At 37.2% G+C, this 20,222-nt stretch overlaps 1 protein-coding gene across 4 annotated transcripts in view; it reads right to left on the minus strand.

Moving 5' to 3' along the window:
- Nucleotides 1-3,342: 3,342 nt before the first annotated feature.
- kank4 (KN motif and ankyrin repeat domains 4) overlaps nucleotides 3,343-20,222 on the minus strand; it is a 90,196-nt gene continuing 73,316 nt past the window's right edge. For 3 of the 4 annotated variants that reach the window (XM_028443821.1, XM_028443822.1, XM_028443824.1), the window contains 7 exons: nucleotides 16,578-16,671; nucleotides 13,871-14,137; nucleotides 11,748-11,832; nucleotides 9,345-9,564; nucleotides 9,116-9,258; nucleotides 7,201-7,401; nucleotides 3,343-5,283 (listed from right to left, as the gene is read on the minus strand). In XM_028443821.1, the coding sequence (XP_028299622.1) occupies nucleotides 5,176-5,283; nucleotides 7,201-7,401; nucleotides 9,116-9,258; nucleotides 9,345-9,564; nucleotides 11,748-11,832; nucleotides 13,871-14,137; nucleotides 16,578-16,671 (1,118 nt within the window). In that variant the 3' untranslated portion in view covers nucleotides 3,343-5,175. The remainder of the gene's footprint in view (nucleotides 5,284-7,200; nucleotides 7,402-9,115; nucleotides 9,259-9,344; nucleotides 9,565-11,747; nucleotides 11,833-13,870; nucleotides 14,138-16,577; nucleotides 16,672-20,222) is intronic. The other variant, XM_028443823.1, reaches the window with a different exon arrangement.

The raw sequence follows: 20,222 nt of genomic DNA on the forward strand, positions 1-20,222 counted from the left end.
AAACAGTGTAAACATCATTGCTGTGGGGAACTTGTGCTACTTTGTGACTCAACAAATAAGCTTCAGATCATTTGAATCCAAAACTAATGAGAATCAAGGTGAATCGATACGATTATTGGTGCAAAAACATCTTTACTATCACATGTTCTGAGTTCACTTCCACATGACCCTGTTTTCCATGTCACCACTGAAAACAAAAACTAAATTAAATAAAAGCATAAACAGATCCAGTAGTGGAATAAATCATGTTCTATTTTTTTTTTTTTCCTTGATTTTTTATTTTTATTTTTAGCCTTGACTTTTTTATTTTTTGGCCTGAACTTTTTTTTTTTCTAGTCTTGTTTTTGTTCATTTTCTCCTTTCATCCTAGAGGAGCTTGCAGGCATCCGGAAATAGAACCAGATGAAAATGAAAAAAATGAAAAAATAAAATCTAAAAAAAAAAAGGTAAGACCAAAAAAACAACAAAAAAAGCCTAAGACTAAAAATATATATTTTTTTAAAAAAAAATGTAGAAAAACAACAACAACAAAATTAAGACTGAAAAGATTAAGACTTGAAAAAAAATTAAAACACAAAATATAAAGACAAAAAAAAAAAAAAAAAGACAACAATATGAAATGGTGTTTTTTTTTTTTCTTCCACTACTGGATCTGTTTATTTATTTATTTTTAGTAGTTCTGTTTTTCCCCCCAGTGGCCCAAATCCTCTCCCTACCACAGAGCATACGGGCCGTTAAAAAAAAAAAAAAAAAAAAAGAGCTGTAGTCATTTTTTTAACTGTCTGAAATACTCACACAGTTTAAAGAGAAAATCCCAGCAGTCAGTCTTCATAATGTTATTATTACTGTATGTATATATATATATATATATAATCTCAAGCATTATTATATTATAACTTTTATTTTATTTGCTGTATTTTTGACATATATTTTTCTGTAATTTATATAATATTTATGTTGGCACATTGATAGTATTAATCTATAAAATCTGTATTAGTTGGTTTTTATTAACAGCCATGTTTGAGATTATTACAATAAAAGGACCCTGGATTAGAGGATCACTCCATAAATCACCCATTCACAGACAGCTGAGCAACAGATTAAATCCACTCGTTTATAACATGAAGCAAATGTCACCAGATTAAACACAAAGTGCATTTGTATCTGATAAAGAACTGATAAAATGATTGAAAAAAACACTTTGATTCTTCAACAAAGTGAAACACATCTGTTTGTTCAGGTTTAAAACTGATGAAGAAAACACTTTTGTTTTTGTTTTTTTTGTAGCTCTCATGCATCAATAAAATGCAAAAAAATGTAAAAAAGAAATTCTGCTCGAAAGTTTGTTTTGATCTCCACTCTAAACACTCGGTGAAGTTTTCCGCATTGCATTGTGGGATGTGGAGTCCCATAAATGGACGCATTGTTTTATTTTCTTCATTCTTACGGTGATTTCTTGTCTTTCTTCTTCTCCAGACAAGGATGATGGTGATTGGCTCGACTCTAATAAACATCTATCATTGTTTTTGTTACAATTTTCAGTGAAAACACCAGAAATGTGTCGGGAAGTCACTTTGGCAGAGTTTTTGGGGGCTTAACACAAGAAATCACAGTGAGAATGAAGAAAAAAAAAAAAAAAAAAAAAAAAACACTTCTATGCATTTACAGGACTCCACATCCCACAATGCACGACAAGGAACTTTACCCATAAAGTTAATAAACCAAGTGTTTACAGTGGAGATTGAAATAAACTTTCTTGCGGCAACATTCAACCTTTTACATTTTTTTTTAACCAAATGACCTACAATATATTACGCAATGGATTAATCTCATTTAAAATGTATCTTCTCCACCAGCTTTACACAAAAACAACACTTCACAGCGAAAAACAAGATCTTATGTAGAAATACCAAGTGATTAAAATGAAAAACCTTTAGTTTCACAGGAGAAAGTAAAAATGACAGAAAACATAAATCATTGCATAATTACAAAATAATTCAGTCGTAGATATCTCACTCCCTCCAAATTAAATGAAACCACAATATCTGCATGGGTTCGCAATTTTTCTGGGCTTTTATCACATGTAATTGTGTAAAAAAGTCTTATTTCTGTTTTTTAGTACAATCATTTCGTACAAATTTTGAAGTTTAAAGTCCTGCAGGGACTGAAATCTGAAATTCATTGCTTGGCTATTGTCGGATCATACATACCGTATAGATCGTTTACATGTGGAAGTGCAAATTAGGGCACAATAATATGCTAAGGTTTCATCAAAGCGATCAGCAGATGCTTTGATGCTATGAAGAATGCGTAGGGATACATCAAAGCAATCACCTCGGAGGAAGACTGACAGTTGGCAGTTGAAACATGCCAGGAGACAAATTTCCTGAAAAAAAGTTGTCTGAATAAATGAAACCTTAACATGTTATTTCAAAAAAAGAAGACAAAATGAACTTGCTGGAATTAGGGAACAATAATGTTTAAACAGATTCTTTCACGCCTAAAATCACCTCACTTAAGATCAAATGGGTCCATATGTGGTTCAGACGTTTATTCTCACTGTTGCATACCTTTACATTTGTAATGAGCGGGAGAACAAAGGCAAACCTTGGTTCAGTTCTGTAAATGTCCAGCATGTAGCGCTTTCTGCTTCCTATTAAAGGATCCTCCATTGTTTTTACATATGTGGCCTACAACCTTTGAAATGTCCTTATTAGAAGATCTATGTCTAACCAAACGCATTATTTTACACCATATTTGTTTTATTAACTTTTAAAACTGGGACTAGTTTACCGTTTGAGAGTCTGTGCGACGCCATTTTGAAATGACATCATTTGTGACGTGATTAGCCCCTTTATTGAGTTCTATATGAGTGAAGAATTCGGTATCATTTAGCAGCTTTTTCAGTAAAAATGACAACTTGTGCTGCTTTGGGTTGCTCTAAAAATCAGTAAAAGTTTAAAAAAAAGTTGATGCAAACCTTTTTTGTTTACCAAAATTTGATAAACAAAATTCGTGCCCTGAAAAAATCTGTGAGCGCAGGAGGCGACAGTTCCAACTCTGCGGTTTCGTAGACGGCATGAAGAACAGAAGAAGAGCTCCGTGTGCATTAAATACAGACAACCAGGATTCACTGCTGCTCATTAATGCCGACCCAAGAATCTGTCTGCTGCAAAAAATCCATGTTCTTGTCAGAAATGGTTGAAGGTTTGGTTTAAATATCTGGATCTTTTGCGCTTCTTCTCTTCTTCATGCCATCTATGAAACAGCAGAGTTTGAACTGTCGCCCCCTGTGGTCACAGATTTCTTCAGGTCATGGATTTTTTTAATTAAATTTCGGTAAACAAGAGGTTTACATCGGTTTATTAACTTTTACTGATTTTTAGAGCAACACAAAGCAGCACAAGTTGTCATTGTGACTGAAAAAGCTGCTAAATGATCCTGAATGCTTCACTCATATAGAACTCAATGAACTGAAAGGGGCTGATCACGTCATCATTTCAACATGGCGGTGCACAGGCTCTAAAACCGTAAACTAGTCCCATTTTTAAAAGTTAATAAAATGAATATGGTGTAAAATAATGCGTTTTGTTTGGCATTGATCTTCTAATTGATACATTTCAAATATTTTAGGCCACATTTGTAAAAACAGTGCAGCATTCCTAAGAAGCAGCTTCATTCTGGTCAGTTGTGTACGGCAGAGGATTAGGGACAATTTCGATGGAGAAAATAACTTTGGCCAAATCAAGAATAAAGTTGAAATGTCGAGATTTAAGTGGAAATTTAAAAAAAAAAAAAACTTCAAAACAATATTGTGATAAAAGTCGAAGGTTTGCTAATGAAGTCAAATCCAGGGAAGCTGATGAGGTGCAATTCTACAAAATGCCATGTATCAATGAATGTGTTAAACCAGAGGTTCTCAACCTTTTTTGGGTCGTGACCTCGTTTTAATATCACAAATGTCCTATGACCCCAGATGCATTTTCTTTTTCTAGAATTAGTTTTTGATCATGTTTATTGAAGTGTGTTACAAATACAGAGTAGCCAGGACTAGTGACAAGTATGACACCAAGAAAGTTTAAGTGTAGGATACAGATATTTGATATTTATTGTATTGTGTGTGATGTGTATTTGAAAAAATAATAATAATTAAAAAAATTCAAAATTAAAAAATTGAAGAAGTTATACCATTTACTAGACATTTCAGGCGACTCCCTTTTAATTCTAGGTGACCACACATGGGGTCCCGACCCCAAGGTTAAAAAATACTGTCTTAAATTATACTTCAAAGAAGGGTTTAATTAATAACCAGGAGATGATTTCTTGCTTAGCTCATAAACACGGCGTTGTAATATTGTCAAGAAAATAAACTGTTCAGATATTGTATTTTGAGTTTGAAATTTTGATTTTAATCTCAACATTTCGACTTTATTCTTGATTTGATTTGCCCAAAATTATTTTCCCAATCAAAATTGGCCCTAATCCTCTTCCGTAGTTGTGTTTATAAATAACGTGGATATCTTTTATCAAAACTGCGTGTGACTGATTATTGCCCGACATACGACAAAAACCCATAACTCATTCATGAACAAACGAATCAACCAATGGCAAAAGCTCCACACCAAATACTGGCCACAGTTTCTACTCTAATACTCCTAACAAAACTTTGGATTTACATTTATATTCTATGCTGGGCACATATTATAACGCTTCATTGTACACAAACATGTATAAAAAGTGCAGTAGAAAATAAAACTTCTGCTTTTACTGTACGATTATAATCTGTTAGAATAACATTCCACAATGGACGAGTCGCTCTGTAATGGCTTACGTCCAAGTATGAAAAGGAAAAAAAATGTCAATGTCATAAATAAAAAATAGAAATGTTTTATTTATTTTAATATTTATCCATATAAAAATGATAGATTGTGTGCTTATTATTCTTTTTCTTCCACTCACTCTCTCGTCTGTTGGGCCTGATAGACCAACGCCTTGTTTTATTAACGTCACGTCCATCAATGCGTCTCAGATCCACTTCCTGTTTGAGCAGCATATTCATTACCAGGTGTAAAACAGACGGGGCTCTAAACTCAAAGATCAAATGTGATTTTCAGGTTTCCTGTGAGGTTTCTCACCCTGTGTCAGTCACAGAGAGGCCATGGAGGTGGACGAGGATCACAGCAGGTCTGAGGAGGACTCAGAGGGTTCCGTTTGGTTCATCAGAAGCTCCAGGATGTCTGGGTGAGAAGCTCTTTCAGCAGCAGATTGAGCTGTCTGTCCTTTCTGTGGACACAAGAGGAAAAAACGTCACCCTGCAGTGACCACAGACATCCTGAGGATGGCAGTGTTGTGCAGGATGAAACACACCAGCTACTGAAAGACATGACATCGAATAATTGACTCAGCATTTACACATGATGTGAAGCAGAAAATACAAAAAATAATTTCTATAATCATAGGGTGACCATACATCTGAACCTACTTAGCCTACGGAACAGATATGGGCAACTGGCGGCCCCCAAACTAAATGTACAAAATGAGAGAAAAATACACAAAACAAGAGCAAAAATACATTAATAAAACACAAAGAATTACAACATTGCAGGACAAAACAGTAAAAGAACAAAACAACAACAGTAATACACAAAAACTACTCAGAATAATATATATTACAGAAACCGAAAACAAAAGTACACAAAAAGACAAGAAAAATACCAAAAATAACTAAACCTACAGTACAAACAAAAAGCAAAACGACAACAGAAATACACAAAAATTACAATAAAAAAAATGCAAAATGGCAGCACAAATACACAATATGTCTCCAAGAAACATATATTTTACAGGAAAAGTACACAAACAGACAACAGAAATGCACTAAATGCATCACAACGAGCAAGACAACAACAAACATACACAGAATGAGAGAAAAAACACACAAAATTACTACAAAACTCTTTGTTCTTTCCTGTATTAATGCTCAGATTGCTAATTATTCAAAATGCTGACATGAATGTTGATCATGTGACCCTCTGATCAAACAAACACATTTTTGTGGCCTCGCTGTGATAAAAGTTTCCTACCTCTGCTTTAGAAGGTTAAGGTAAGATAAGTTCATTTTCTGGATGAATAAATGTAGGGTAAACATATTTAGATTTCCAAAAAGAGGACACTTGGGCTGACCTCGGCGTACTCAAAATACTGGACTTTTTCTTTATATAAGTTGTTATTGTCCATAACACACACCCTTTCTGGATTAATAAATGTTGTTCTGCTTTTGTGTAGATTAATGTAAGTGTAAATTGAAGCGTATAATGTGTGAGAGGTTTTTAGAACAGTCTATATAGTTTAAACACTTTTTTGGAAATCAAAATATGGTCACCCTAATCTCCTATTCACTTAAAGGACTAAATATGTGATTGTGCTGAAACAGGGGTGCACACGTCTGGTCCTGGAGAGCAGGACAGGGGATCTCCAGGACCAGACTTGGGCACCCTGGCCTTTGTTTTCTGAGCTAATCATTCTTACAAATATAAATCAACAAAGCAAGCTACAAAACATGAAACAAATTCTGAATTGAAAGTGTTTTTCTGCAATTAATAAAACTTTAAAATAAAAACTTGTGAATTTTCCTCTCTCGCCATCATTTAAGGCATATGTGTCAAAATCAAGGCCCGTGGGCCAAATCTGGCCCTTCAAAGCTCCAAATCTGGCCCGCAGGAAAAAGTAAAAACATAACAGCAAAAACATGACTCATTGTGTAAATCACCAGCTAATTCAGTTGTAGATATCTCATTGCCTCCAAATATACAAATACAATGAAGCTGCACATTTTTTTCCAGGGCTCACAGTTTTCCCATGCCTATATCACATGATGGCAGTCATTTTGAACTTCAAATTGTTGAAAGTACTCTCATTTTTTCCAAAGTCCTACATTTTTCCTGAAATTATTCTCCAAATTGAATAAAAGTTGTTTACAAAAGCAAGGAAATGTAGGATCCTGCAGGGACTGAAATATGTCACTTATTGCTTGGATATTGTTAGTGTCTTACGTACGTTACGTACTTTAAATACTATTATAGGTAGAAGTGCAAACTAGGGTATTTTGCCCCTAAATTAAATTGAGTTTGACACCCCTGATTTAAGGAAACCTCCGTAATGAATGTTCCAGTGCAGATAACAGGATCTCAGATGTTGTACCTTGTCTGTAAGGCTGGTGTCACAGCGACCGCTCTCCAGCAGCAGGCGCACTATGTGTGTGTGTCCGTGCTCGCAGGCGCACATCAGGGCCGTGGATCCCTCGCAGTCCTGAGCGTTCACGTCCGCGCTGCTGCTCAGGAGCAGCTTCACCATGGCAACGCGGCCGTGGCTCACCGCCAGCATCAGAGCCGTCTGGCCCGCCTGAGATGAAGAGAGGAGTGAGAGGGTGAGAAGATGAAACATCATCATCACTGCTGTTGATGTTTGCTCTACAAGCAGCACTGGATGGATCTCAGGATGCTTCCTGAGCTTTGTCTGCCCTTCTTGGCCCTCATTTATCAACCTTGCATGAAAACGGGTACAGATTTGAATTCACATGTGGTCGTAGGACAGAATCAATGTGGGAGTTATGATAACATTGTTATCTGACCAATCCCAGCGTACAAATGATCTGGTGTTGATAAATCCGGCGGCTAAATTTGATCGTCATTAACAGTTATGCCCTTAAATCTTCCTGGTTCGGAGGCCCCGCCCACTGAGGTCAAACAAACACTGACAAGAAAAGAAAGAAAATCCTTACATCTGAGGTGGAGCAAAACAAAGATGTGCTTTTTGAACATGTGAAAACTGAACTTCAAGGCACTCAGTCATAATAATAATATATATACATATATATGTATATAATGCTCCGTGAAAGAGGATCAGCTACCGAGCTGGTGAGGTCTGCCCCCCTGTGTGCACCGCGAACAACTTCACAACAAAGATCCTGGAGAGACACACGGAAATATGCTGTTGTACGCACGCTGGGGGCAATAAAATAACACATAAAAAGGAATAAACAAATCCCTTAAAAAGCCTCAGTGGAGGCTTTGCTGCCACTGCTACATCATAAATCGCTCTATTCACATATGCAATGTTGTCCAAAACAGGTTAAAATAATGTCACACACTTCCTCTGGGGTACATAGCAGCGTTCTCCTGCTGGTCCAACACAGAGACAAAGCAGCGCTCCTGTGATCTGGTTGTGTGTTTCATACTGTTGAACCTATGCGCTCCTGCCCGAATAGCAGGGTTTGTCAGTTGACTTATTGAAGGAAAATTTAAAAAAAAATTGCAGGTATCAGTAATAACATGGGCTTTTTTAATAACTTTTTCTTAATTTAATAAAATAAAGATATATTTTATATTATATTTAATAACCTGTTTTGATCTGTTCTGAAAGTATGTCTGCTAATGTTTAAATGACAGCTGAGGAGAGCTGGGCGACATGCACCAAAACTTTTATCTCAAAATGATGATATACGATATAAATCTTGATTATTTTAATTCAAATGAAGTCTGACCAGAAATACAATTCTGGGTTATATTTGCTGATGCAAAATGCCACACAGGCACAATTATTAACAAACAGCTACACAATATGTGCTACTTTTGGCTTTTTCTCCTGTAAGAGAAAAACACTACGTGTTCTGTAGTGAGTTATGTAGTATGGCTTGTTTAGTGCTAGATTTGCATTAGGACACAATCAGAAATCTATCAAACTGTGATTTTCATGCTGTTCTGAGAAGTAGCAAAAACAGTGACTCCTAAAAAGTATTTTGATACAAAATAAGCTTTTTTCAGTCTCACTCATGCTTTGCTGTGCTGCACCACAATTTCACACACTCAGATTTGCATACACGAGGTCAGACCTGATGTGAGATCTGATTGTAGCGTCGCTCACGTCAGAATTTGCGTGAATATGGTCGAACACACGTTGTACGTTCAGATCCAAACGATCGGACGGTTAAGGGCCCGTGTGTCTGATCTCCATTAAAGTGGTGTAGAAGAGCCAACATTCACATGCATTACCGTGAAAAAAAGTCTGCTGTTCATTCATTACCTTTAACATCCACACACACAGTAGCATGTATTACCTGTCTGGAGCGAGCGTCCACGTCTCCCAGTCTCAGCAGTTGTTGAGCCACCTCCAGGTCATCTGGGCTCTCAGCAGCTGTTAGGGCAGCGAGCATCACCGGAGTGTAGCCAGCTTTGTTCACGTTGTCTGTTTCACACAGTCCTACACACACACACACACAAACACACATGGTGAGCCTCACAGTTATATGTAATCCATGTGTGTGCATGTGTGTTTGTGCTTCTCACCAGTGTCGAGCAAAAGCTTGACCACAGGGAAGTTAGAATGGGACACACTGTAGTGCAGGGCCATGTTCCCATTGCCGTCGGTCAGATTGATAACATATGGTAGCAGAGTGGGCGTGGTCATCCCCACCCGCCTCAGGTACGACCGGACGGTGTCGGCCTGCGACTCTTTCTGACTGGAGACCCTGAACCACTCTTTGTAGAGGACCACTAACACCTGACGCTGAGGAGAGGAAACCAAACATCAGATGGTAACTAACTACTATATTTGTTTTATATTCTGAGAGAGTAGATAAAGCTGTATTACTAAACTGGATTTCAGCTTCCTATATGATGTAGTTCCTGAGATATTGGAAGCTGAAAATTGAAGAAAAATAACTACCCACAAATATCGACACAGACCCCCTTGTTAAATTGGTCATACAGTATTTCAAAGAGTATTAATCCAATCAAACTAAAAATGTACAGTGTGACTATTGAACAGACATGGAATAATTGGTAAAAGATTCTGAATTTTTTGAGACCAAAGTGGGATGTCCTTAAAAAGTGTTGATGACATGGAATGACGAAACAGTAACTTTAAATGTCCTATATCATGCTAAATCTACTTTTTTGAACTATTGACCTTGTTACAATGTTAATTCCTTATCAAAAACACCCACAAAGTATTACTGGACTTCCTTCCTGCATCTCTGAGCAATACTCACTAATCCTGCTCTCTCAGCTGCTGCTCTGCCCTCTTATGAAAAACGAGTGGTCAAACTTTTGTGACATCACAAAAGTCTGAACCGCCCCCTCCAGGAAGTGCCTGCTACCAGCCACGCCTCCACAGTGAACATACACGCCCACTCTCTCGGAGCTAAAAGCATGCAAGCTACAAACAGGAAATGTGTTCTCTACATTTAACCCCTCCCTGAGGAGCAGTGCGCAGCAATGGTGTAGAATCAAGGCAGCAGTTCCATTTTTAGTATCCGTTATATCGCCTTGTATTGCCTTTGACTTGATCTGACATGTTTGTGACACAATGCGATGCAGTGGTTGGACAAAACAAATGATTATCATCTTAAATGCACAATTCCTTTAGTTAATAGAGATGAGGATGAGAGGAAAGTGACTTAGCAGTTTAACACTCCGATGTTTGAATCAGCGGAATTACTCCACTGCTGCTGCTGCGATAAACACACAGCCTGAAGCGCTGAGATGGACTCACAATCACAATAGCCACTTAAATAGCCATGTGTTTTACTGTAATGTGCAGTTTTTTGGCTGAAAACAATAACAACAGTGTGTGGATAACAAAAAGAAAATCGCTTTGGTGATCGCTGATCTCCAAAGATCATGAAGTCTGCATCTACAGACAGGCCCACTACTGTGGAAAACAGGAGAGTTTGGAAAAATAAACCTCAAGTATGTTGTTGGGGTTCTTAGAGAAAATGGAGACGGGTAAAAAATAGCATAATATAATATAATATCTTTAATACCAAGTCAGGTGCTTTTGCTATAGTAAATTGTTCCTTTAAAGTTATTTTTTCAGCATTTCTTATCCATCTGTTGTGTTATCCAAGTATCCTTTTGGATATTTGGTGTCTCTCAATCGACCAAAGAAAAGAACCTGAGCCTTAGTGCTGTTATGGATACGTGACCATTCCACCAAAACCCTGATCAAGTTATAGATAGAAGAGAAATATAGATAGAAATAGATCAATGGCACATATAAATTAAAGCTGCCAGAGACATGCATTATTTATCAGATGAAGACAGTGTCGGCCTCATAGATCAATAAATCCAAGATCATTTGCTCAAAAAAAAAAAAAAAAAAAAAGTAAGATTGATCTTCACTGTAAACACTCATATTGGCATTGTCGGAGAAAACACCAGAAATGTGTTTGGAATTCACTTTGGCAGAGTTTTGGGGTTTTCAGACAATGACAATAAGAGAGTGTTTACAGTGGAGATCAAAACGAGCAGCAATTCCCACCTTTCTGATATTTTGTTCTTCGAGCAAATGATCTTCAATTTATTAATCAATGAGGTTTTAAAAACTCCAAATGTTGATCCCAGCATTAAAAGAGAATTTATTGATGAAATTCACACCAAAATAAAATTATGTGGAGCAACAGTATTTACCCCCTGATTAATTCATTAATGGTTACATTAGTCATGGCATTAAATTCACTATATTTAGAGATGGATGGATGTTTAGGGGAGTAAAGGGAAGAAAGAGTAATGATGACAGTGGAAGTTCTTGACAGTTGTTGACAATCATTCTTTGATAGAGGTGAAGCATCTGCTCCCCCACCATAAGCTAAAATTTGATAAAAGGATTACCTAAAAATGTGTTTATAATGCTTTCCTGTGATGTGACGTGCTCATGTAGATACAATAACATGTTATTTGTGTTCTTACCATTTCTTTATCTGGGGACGTAACTTCCTCCATGCGGTCCTTCACATAAACACAGGCATCTATAAAGCCCTTGTCCACTTTTTCCCTATTAAATAATTAAAAGAAAAAAAAAAGACACAATGTTGAAGTCTCAAACTAAAGTGTGTTTTTAGGGTGATGCTTCATGTACATGTATGTTCAAACGTTTCTACGATCTAAAGTGGGGAAAAAACAACAAAAAAAACTGAAAAACAAGACACAACAATACCAGCTTATACACATTAGATCAAACATAGGAAACTGGTAGCCCGGGGGCAATGACCATAAAAATTAACAAAAATAACCGTAAACTGTACAAAACAACAACCAAAACAAATGACACCAAAACCACACAAATGATATCAAACAAAATGAGAGAATAATAGAATAAATTATACAACACACAAACAACAACAAAAACATACAAAATGATGACACTAACACACAAAATAAAAGCAAAATACACAAAATAACACCAGAAACACACAAAACAACAACAAAAGCACACAAAATCAGAAAAAAAATGGACTACATGAAACCAAGAACACACGATCAACAACAAAAATACCCAAAAGGATGTAAACATAAAATAACAGGAAAAACACAAAGTTGTCCGTCTCTGCACTCGATGCACACACCTGCATTAATGCATGATCAGACACGATGAGTCAATGTAAGTTGTGCCTCCTCTCAGGAGTGCACTGTGTGTTGCTTTTATCCCTGACTGATGGCTTTTCATCAATCTGCTGATGTTGAAGTACCACGTGTGCTTGTTTTAGTCCTACATCATACATGTGCAATGAGCATGCAAGAACCAGTGCATTTTGTGTGTGTGTGTATGTGTGTGTGTGTGTGTGTGTGTAAACATGCTTTCATAGTGAGAGTAAAAGTGTTGCAGTGTGCAAGATATAAAACATTTAGCAAGCTGAACTGCCTGTGTGTGTAACTGTGTGTGAATTGATTTCTACACACGCCTGTGTTTGCGTGTGAGCGTGTATATGCAGCATCTATCACTTCCTGCCCCACATAAAATAAATGTGTCTGCATGCTAAGCAGAGACCTTGGGTTGAGTTGAGCAGTCATCTTTACTTTATGCGTTCTGCTTGTGACATAATTCAACGCTGTTTTCCCCGTGTGTGTAAATAACACTCACAGGATTTTCTTAATGACCGAACATTTTTCGTAGATATTTAATGACTTAATATTGAACTACGTGTATTGCTGTGCACGTTTGGGATATGATTCAGCAGTAAGTAAGTAGAAATAAACTATTCAGCCAAAGCATTTAATCACAATACTTGGATATCAATTTCATTTATCTTGCGATTCTGATTTATTAAGTATTGCTATTCAATATTCAATTCAGCTCCTGAAAGGATAGGGGGACTCCCTTTGTGATGTACTCTTTTAATTCATTTTTTTCCCGTGGTTTGTATACTGTATATTGCCTGTTTATAATGTGGTCTACGAGTCCAAAATAAAGCTAAATCTATCTATCTGTCTGTCTGTCTGTCCATCTATCCATCCATCCATCCATCCATCCATCTATCTATCTATCTATCTATCTATCTATCTATCTATCTATCTATCTATCTATCTATCTATCTATCTATCTATCTATCTATCCATCCATCCTACCAAAAACAAAAAAAAGTTGAATCAGAAACTTCTGTAAACAATAAGCTTTTCAATATTGTAACAATTTTCATTTATTTTTCAAAATCTCAATATATCGTGAAACTATGTTTTTTTCCACCTCTACTTTCTGCAGAGCTGATTGATGAGTGGTAGACTCAGGATTTAAGCATCTCAAACCTGCTGCCCTCCAGGCCTCAGATCAGTTATCTAAAGAGTTATGGCCACGGCTCATTAATATTCATAATGATGATGTTTTTTCTTATGAGTGCCATGAGATGACTTGATGCATTTGGCGCTGGATAAATACAGTAAAATTGAAATGAATGATTAAAGACCAAGAATGGGCCAAAGCTGACATAGTTGACTATCAGATTTTTGTGTTTTAAAACAACTTGACACAAGTACAGCAAGTTGATAAAGCGATTATCTAAACCAGAGCTTGATGTAAGACATGAATGAAAGCTCACCCTTCTGCCTGCTCCTCCAGCAGCTCCTGGCTGACCTCTAGATCCAGAAGGACCATCTCCTTCTCCACCTCCTTCTCCTCAACTACGGCACTTCCTCCTCCAGCCGAGGCCTCTTTGTCCTCATCTCCAGCTTCCGCTGCCTCGGTCACCTCTTTTTCTTTTTCCTTTTCCACCTCCGCCTCTGAGCTGTCCTCCTCAGCCACCTCCAATTCCTCCACCTTCGACTTCTCCTCTCCACTGGACTCTTCACTCGATGTGCTCTCATACCTTGAAGAGAACAGAGGCTTCAGTGTGTGAATCATTCGAATGAACAGAAATAACATTTTTTCTTTAAGGGCTTTGAAATGTATAGCAATGTTTTTTTTTTACCCGGGTGTATATAATACACTCACATATTTATATAATTGACCAGATTTGACCAAGTAACGCCAGTACACCTCAGCCAAAGTAAACATCAGCAAGTCCTGTGACATGAGTATGATACTTGTCAAATGCACCCAGAAACTAACCACATTCTCACAAACATTAAACTCCACCAGTGTGTTTTACGCGCTCATAAACGCAGCCTTGTCCAGAGCAAAGACGACTGTGAGCTATTTAGACGTAAACATGTTTCTGTGCGGGGGTAATCACACTGCGTTGGGCCATGAAAGCCCTTCTGTGAGTCCCACGATCAGATAAGTCTCCCAGTGTACCACGTTGATTCGTGCTTATTTGTGGACACACATGAGGCGTTCAGGGGCCGCAGCATTCCAGAGATTCCAGAGAAGCTCAAAGGAGAGCAAAGATGGGGTTAAATCGTTCTGAGGAGAGGGGAATCCAAACAGCAGCCCATATCCCAGAAAGACTAAAGATGGTCTGAGAAAACATCATCAGTTTGTAGTAACATCTGGAAGCAGATTAATTTAGCAACAATTTACGTGAGAAAAAAACAAAACCATTTGAGTTAAATCTCTCATCCTGATTAATTTCCAAACATTCAAAGATCAGGAACACTTGATTAAGGGTGCTTTCACACCCGTTTAGTCCCAGATTCGGTCTGAATGTGCGGGGGATTGGTGCTAATTTTTTCACCTTGGTTTGCATCCATAGTGCAACTTCTGATCCTCTCCAAACAGCCTCTAGTGCAGTTACATGAGCTAACCGCCGTTACTGAAGTAGAGACTTCTCGAGGCAGAAAAACAGAAACCTGAAGAAGAGCTGGCTCTCAACAATGTTTCAAAGCAAGCAATGAAGAGTGAGTAAAGACTTCTTCCTTCTCTGTTTGCTGTTTCGCAACATTCAACAGTGAAGCAGCAACAAGTTGCCATTCTTTTGGTGGTTTTAAAGGCCTGTTTTGCTCCTAATTGCTCTTGGCTTTGTTTGCATGCTCACACCAACCAAACAAGGTAGAGTATCAGAGAAAACAACTCCTAGAGCGTTTTAACCGCTCTAAAATCCAGGGAATGACTGACTGTTGAAGGACTACCACCCAAAAGCACTTCTATCCTCAGGGTTTATGCGTCCGCAACAGTCTGTGGTTACTCGCTAACTTCAGCCATCACAGCATCAGCCACGTACTGTTTAAGGGAGAGTACAGGTCCCTTAGGAAAGCTCTTCTTCTCTGCTTCATTGTCTACTACCAAACCACAGAGTTGGAACAGTCACCCCTTGCGGTCATAGATTATTTTATGGTAAACAAAAAAGGGTTACATCGACATCTATAACTTTTCCAAATTGTCATTTTGACCGAAAAAACTGCTAAAGGATCTAAAAAGCAGCCTGAATGTTTCACTCCAATAGGAAACAATGGGATGTTTACAGGCTAATGGGGCTGTGTGACATCTTCAATGAAGCAATTTCAAGATGGCGGAATACAGGTTTTAAAACAGTAAAGTAGTCCCATTTCCAAAAGTTAATAAAACAAATGTGGTGCAAAATAATGTGTTTTGTTAGGAATTGATCTTGTAATAAGTACATTTCAAAGATTAAAGACCACATTTGTTACAGTGGAGGATCCTTTTAAGGCCGGGATTGTTACCAGTAGATACGCATGCACAGATGGATGATGGATATTCATTATCTTTGGCCCAATTAAATTTTTTTTTTTTTTTACACTTTTGTGGAGGAAACCTTCAGCCATATCTGGCAACACTGGCGATAGCTTGTAAATAAAGTGCGGCACGTCTCCTCCAGCGGTCTAGAAAAGACATCACTGTGAGTCTTCAGATTCTTTGTGATGCAAATGTAACAACAAACTCCAAAAATATTCACATCCAGCAGGAAAAATGAAAAAAAATCTCCTCTCTTCTTTGAGATCCATCTTCGTTCTTCCTGCTTCTACCATCAGCACCTTCACTCAATACGTATTCACGCACGCACACTTTCACACTCACTCGCAACATTGAGGTTAAACTCAGGGCGTATACGAGCCTCAGAGTCTCACAGCATGTGGAACTCAACCGGATCGACTAATTTTAAACAGACAGGACAGTGGAGGAGCTGTAAAAATAGAGATATTCATGAAAGAAGTGTCAGCATTAGCCTACGTTGTGTTCTGAATATAATTCTTGACGTGATTCCTAGAGGGCGTTCCTGTCAATGTGAAGCAGATGAGATTCCAAAAATATAGAATACTAAAAACTCCACAAAGAGAGTTGGGAAACAATGAGCCCCACAGCTCACAAGAAGACATATACGTATAGATTGAAGAAAAAGTCACTTTTACCCTCCGTTCACTCCAACAAACTTCAGGTTTTTCTTGGCTCCTTTGCTCCCCTGCTTGTCAGACACACTGTTTTTCTTCATAATAGATTTAAGACCTGGCAAAGGATGGAGGAACAAGAAAAAAAATTAATAATGGAATTTACTTCCGTTTGTAGTCACTGAATAATGGCTGAAATATAGACAATAATAATAATTACATCACCGTAATTATAGTAATACATCAAACTCACCAAAAGATGTTGGACTAGATTAATTGATATATTATATTTCTGAACTAGGAATTATTCCCCCAATAACGCAAAAGGCAACAGTGATGTACATTTGCGAGATCAGATGGCAAGATGAAGTATGAGTTAATAATGTACATAATGTTGACAGAGCCTGTTGCTGTGTGCACTCACAGCATGTTACAGTGTGAAAATCTGTGAAATCTAAGTCTGTATAAATGAAAACATCTCTGAATACACTTGCAGCCAAGCAAAGCTCTGTTAATGGAGTGGAAAGATAATCAGGGAACTCTATTAGTATCATTTTCAAATAGTGACCCTTTTGCATAATTAGAAATAAAATCCCAACGTTGTAATAGTAGCCGGTGATTAATGTTGATGTATAATGATAATTTTTTTGGGAAAAAGCATTTAATCTCAGGTGAGGATAATCTACTGTGTTCACAGTGTGTAACCTTGACAGTCTCAGGGCGACTTGTGTTGTAATAGTCCAATAATCGATCCTGCTTGGGGACCTTTGCTGACTCCTCTTGGCTCTGAGCCCAGCTGCCTCAGCTGTCCTACAGCGTACAATGTGCAGAGGATCTATAATTTTTTAAACAGGACACGAGGGTCGGGCTTGGAGCCAAAATGTAGCAGTGACCACCCTCGACGAAGGCTGACGGTTAAGAATCAAAACTGAGAGAAAACCATTCACTTCTTTAGAACTTTCTAGAATAGTGGAGCTACAATGAAGTATATAATTTATAATAGCTGAACCTTATTGATCTGATCTGTGCTGATTTATTTAGATTGGCTAAGTTAGGGTGAAATCATATGTCCGGTTTTGTCCGGACCGTCCGGCTGGATTTTAAAAACTCATGAAAATGTCTGGGTTTCAAAGGGACCCTGAACACATCTCAGAAACATATTTTAGAACAGTGGTTTTCAAACTTTTCAGCCCATGACCCCCAAAATAAAGGTTCGAGAGACCGGGGACCCCCACTGTACCTGAAGGTAGTTGACACAGACATGAACATTGAAGAACAGTCATGTGGAGACAGGGCCATGGGGGAATAAAGGGGAGAGCATTTTAAGGCCCATCCATAAACTCAGCGAAATGATTTTTTCTATGAATCTGTGATAACTACATTTATTTATCAAAATAATGTCAACTGTTATTCAGGAAGTTTTGTATTATTTGGGCCATAGTATATAATCATCTTTAAAATGTAAATCTTTGTTTTAATAAGAAATAAAATGGGTTAAAAGTGACAAAAAAATGGTGCAAAAGGTGGTGAAAAAGTTGCAAAAAAAAAGTGGTAAGAAGGGTTCAAAGTGTCAATATTGGCTTAAATGTGTCAGAAAAGGTAGGAACAATTAGTTTAAACTGGCAATTAATGGGCATGACAAATCGTAAATGCGGTTAAATTGGAGAAAATAAGCATGAAAAATTGTGAAAAGACATTAAAAGTGACAATAATGCGTCAACATATGTGACATTAGGTGGAAAAGTGGCGGAAAGGGTTTATAAGTGCCAAAAATATCTTTAAAGTGGAAAAGGTATGCATAAACGGTATTGAAATTTAATGGAAAAGTGGCAGAAATGGGAGTAATGCAGCAAAAATGCATTAAAAGGAGCAAAAATATGGCAAGAAAAAGTGATGAAAATAGGTTAAAATATGGCAAGTTTAGTTGCAGAAAAAGGGCAAAAATAAGAAAAATTGGCTCAAATTGTTCCGAAAAAAATCTTTTTAAGTTATTTACTATATTGTATTTTGCCATTACAAGGTAGATTCAAGAAAACCTTGAGCACTATTTGATTTGCCGAGGTTAGCCCAAGTGTCCTCTTTTTTGGAAATCAAAATATGGTAACCCTAGCTAATTGTGGTAATACCTGCTCAATATTTCAAACTATGGAGAAACTGAATAAAAATGTCTAAAGTGAGAATAACCAAAACAGAAGGAGAAGTTTAGCTTCACAGCAGTAAAACAGCAAATCTAAAGAGAGCAGCACTGACATATATAATACATTTATACACACTACAGTGACTGGGACATGTTGCTTACACTGCACTCCCAGACATGAACTTTGTATAAACTGGAAGCATGAAATATAAATTATGTTTGATAAGGAGGCTCTTTACTGCATTTTGTGGCCAAAATAACAACAGTGAGACACGACGAGAGAAGAAACGTGTCAGGAGCTGTGTGTGAGACTGCACTACATCGAGCACTTTGTGTGCATAAGACGTGTGATGTGAGGCGGTAAAATCTAAGAAAGAATGGGTTTTTCACAGCATTTTGTTAGCTACTTTATCTTTTAACTGTCATTATTGTTGGCAATTAAACCACATTGATGCCATGTAGTTTAAAATCACAGTCTGCCTTGTTTGGCCAAGAAACGTATACAATCACAACAAGAATCACATTAAAAAAAAACCTTCTTAAAGAAACTTTTCCACTTTGCGCTATCTTTTCATTCTCCTGCGGGATTCCCAATCCCACAATACAATGTGCGAAACTTTTCTGGAGTTCACGTCACATGATCATTTGACAATAAACCCAAAATTTGTGATGGAGTCAAAAACAGTTTCAGCCTCCGACATTTGTTTGAGTAAATTCTCCTTTTTCCGGAACAAATTCATTTGATTTATTGAACTATGAGGCCTACACTATGTCTTTATCTGTGTTAAAATAAATCTCCACTGCAGTGTGTGGTTGATTAAATCTGCTGCAATGGCTGCTGTTGAATTGACAGAGCTCTGCACACTACAGCCTGGTGATCCTTTGCTTATATTGTGTAAAATATCTGGTAGCATTAAGTTTTATGGAAAAAGTTATGCAAATTTTTTTAAAGCAGACATGAAAATATTACATTAAAACTCAAAGGAATATTCCTGTCATAATCATTACATTCGATATTAAATTATCAAAAGAGCTGACACCATCAGAATTTAGTTAGCATAATTGCTTTCTATACGCTAACAGCTTTAATCGGTACTATTGTATATGATGATGACGATGATGCCATAAATATGCAAAATAATGTGCAGCATTTTCAGAAAAGTAATTACGACAATGATCTTTAGATTCCCTATATTTGTCTTCACATCGTTTTTACATAATAGATCTTGTTAATGTTTATGTTTGAGCGTTCATTAGTCTGAAGATTAGGTTTGGAGGCCTTTTGGGATTTGAAGAATCACAGGCACTTTAGAATAAAAAAAAGTATTCGTTAATGCATTTCTCTTACCATGCATTAGGTTTACAGATTGGCACAAAAACACTAAAGTAACAAATCTTATCTTATCAAATCTTAAATCTAAGAATGCAGAGTCATTAGGTTATGCACCAGTATGCTATGAATAGACCACCTTTTCATCAACCTGCTGGTCTGCGTGTATGTGAGAAATGTGCTAATGAACTCCTATTAAAGC

Source organism: Gouania willdenowi, chromosome 4 (genome assembly GCF_900634775.1).
Source record: "Gouania willdenowi chromosome 4, fGouWil2.1, whole genome shotgun sequence".
Classification (NCBI taxonomy): Eukaryota; Metazoa; Chordata; class Actinopteri; order Blenniiformes; family Gobiesocidae; genus Gouania; species Gouania willdenowi.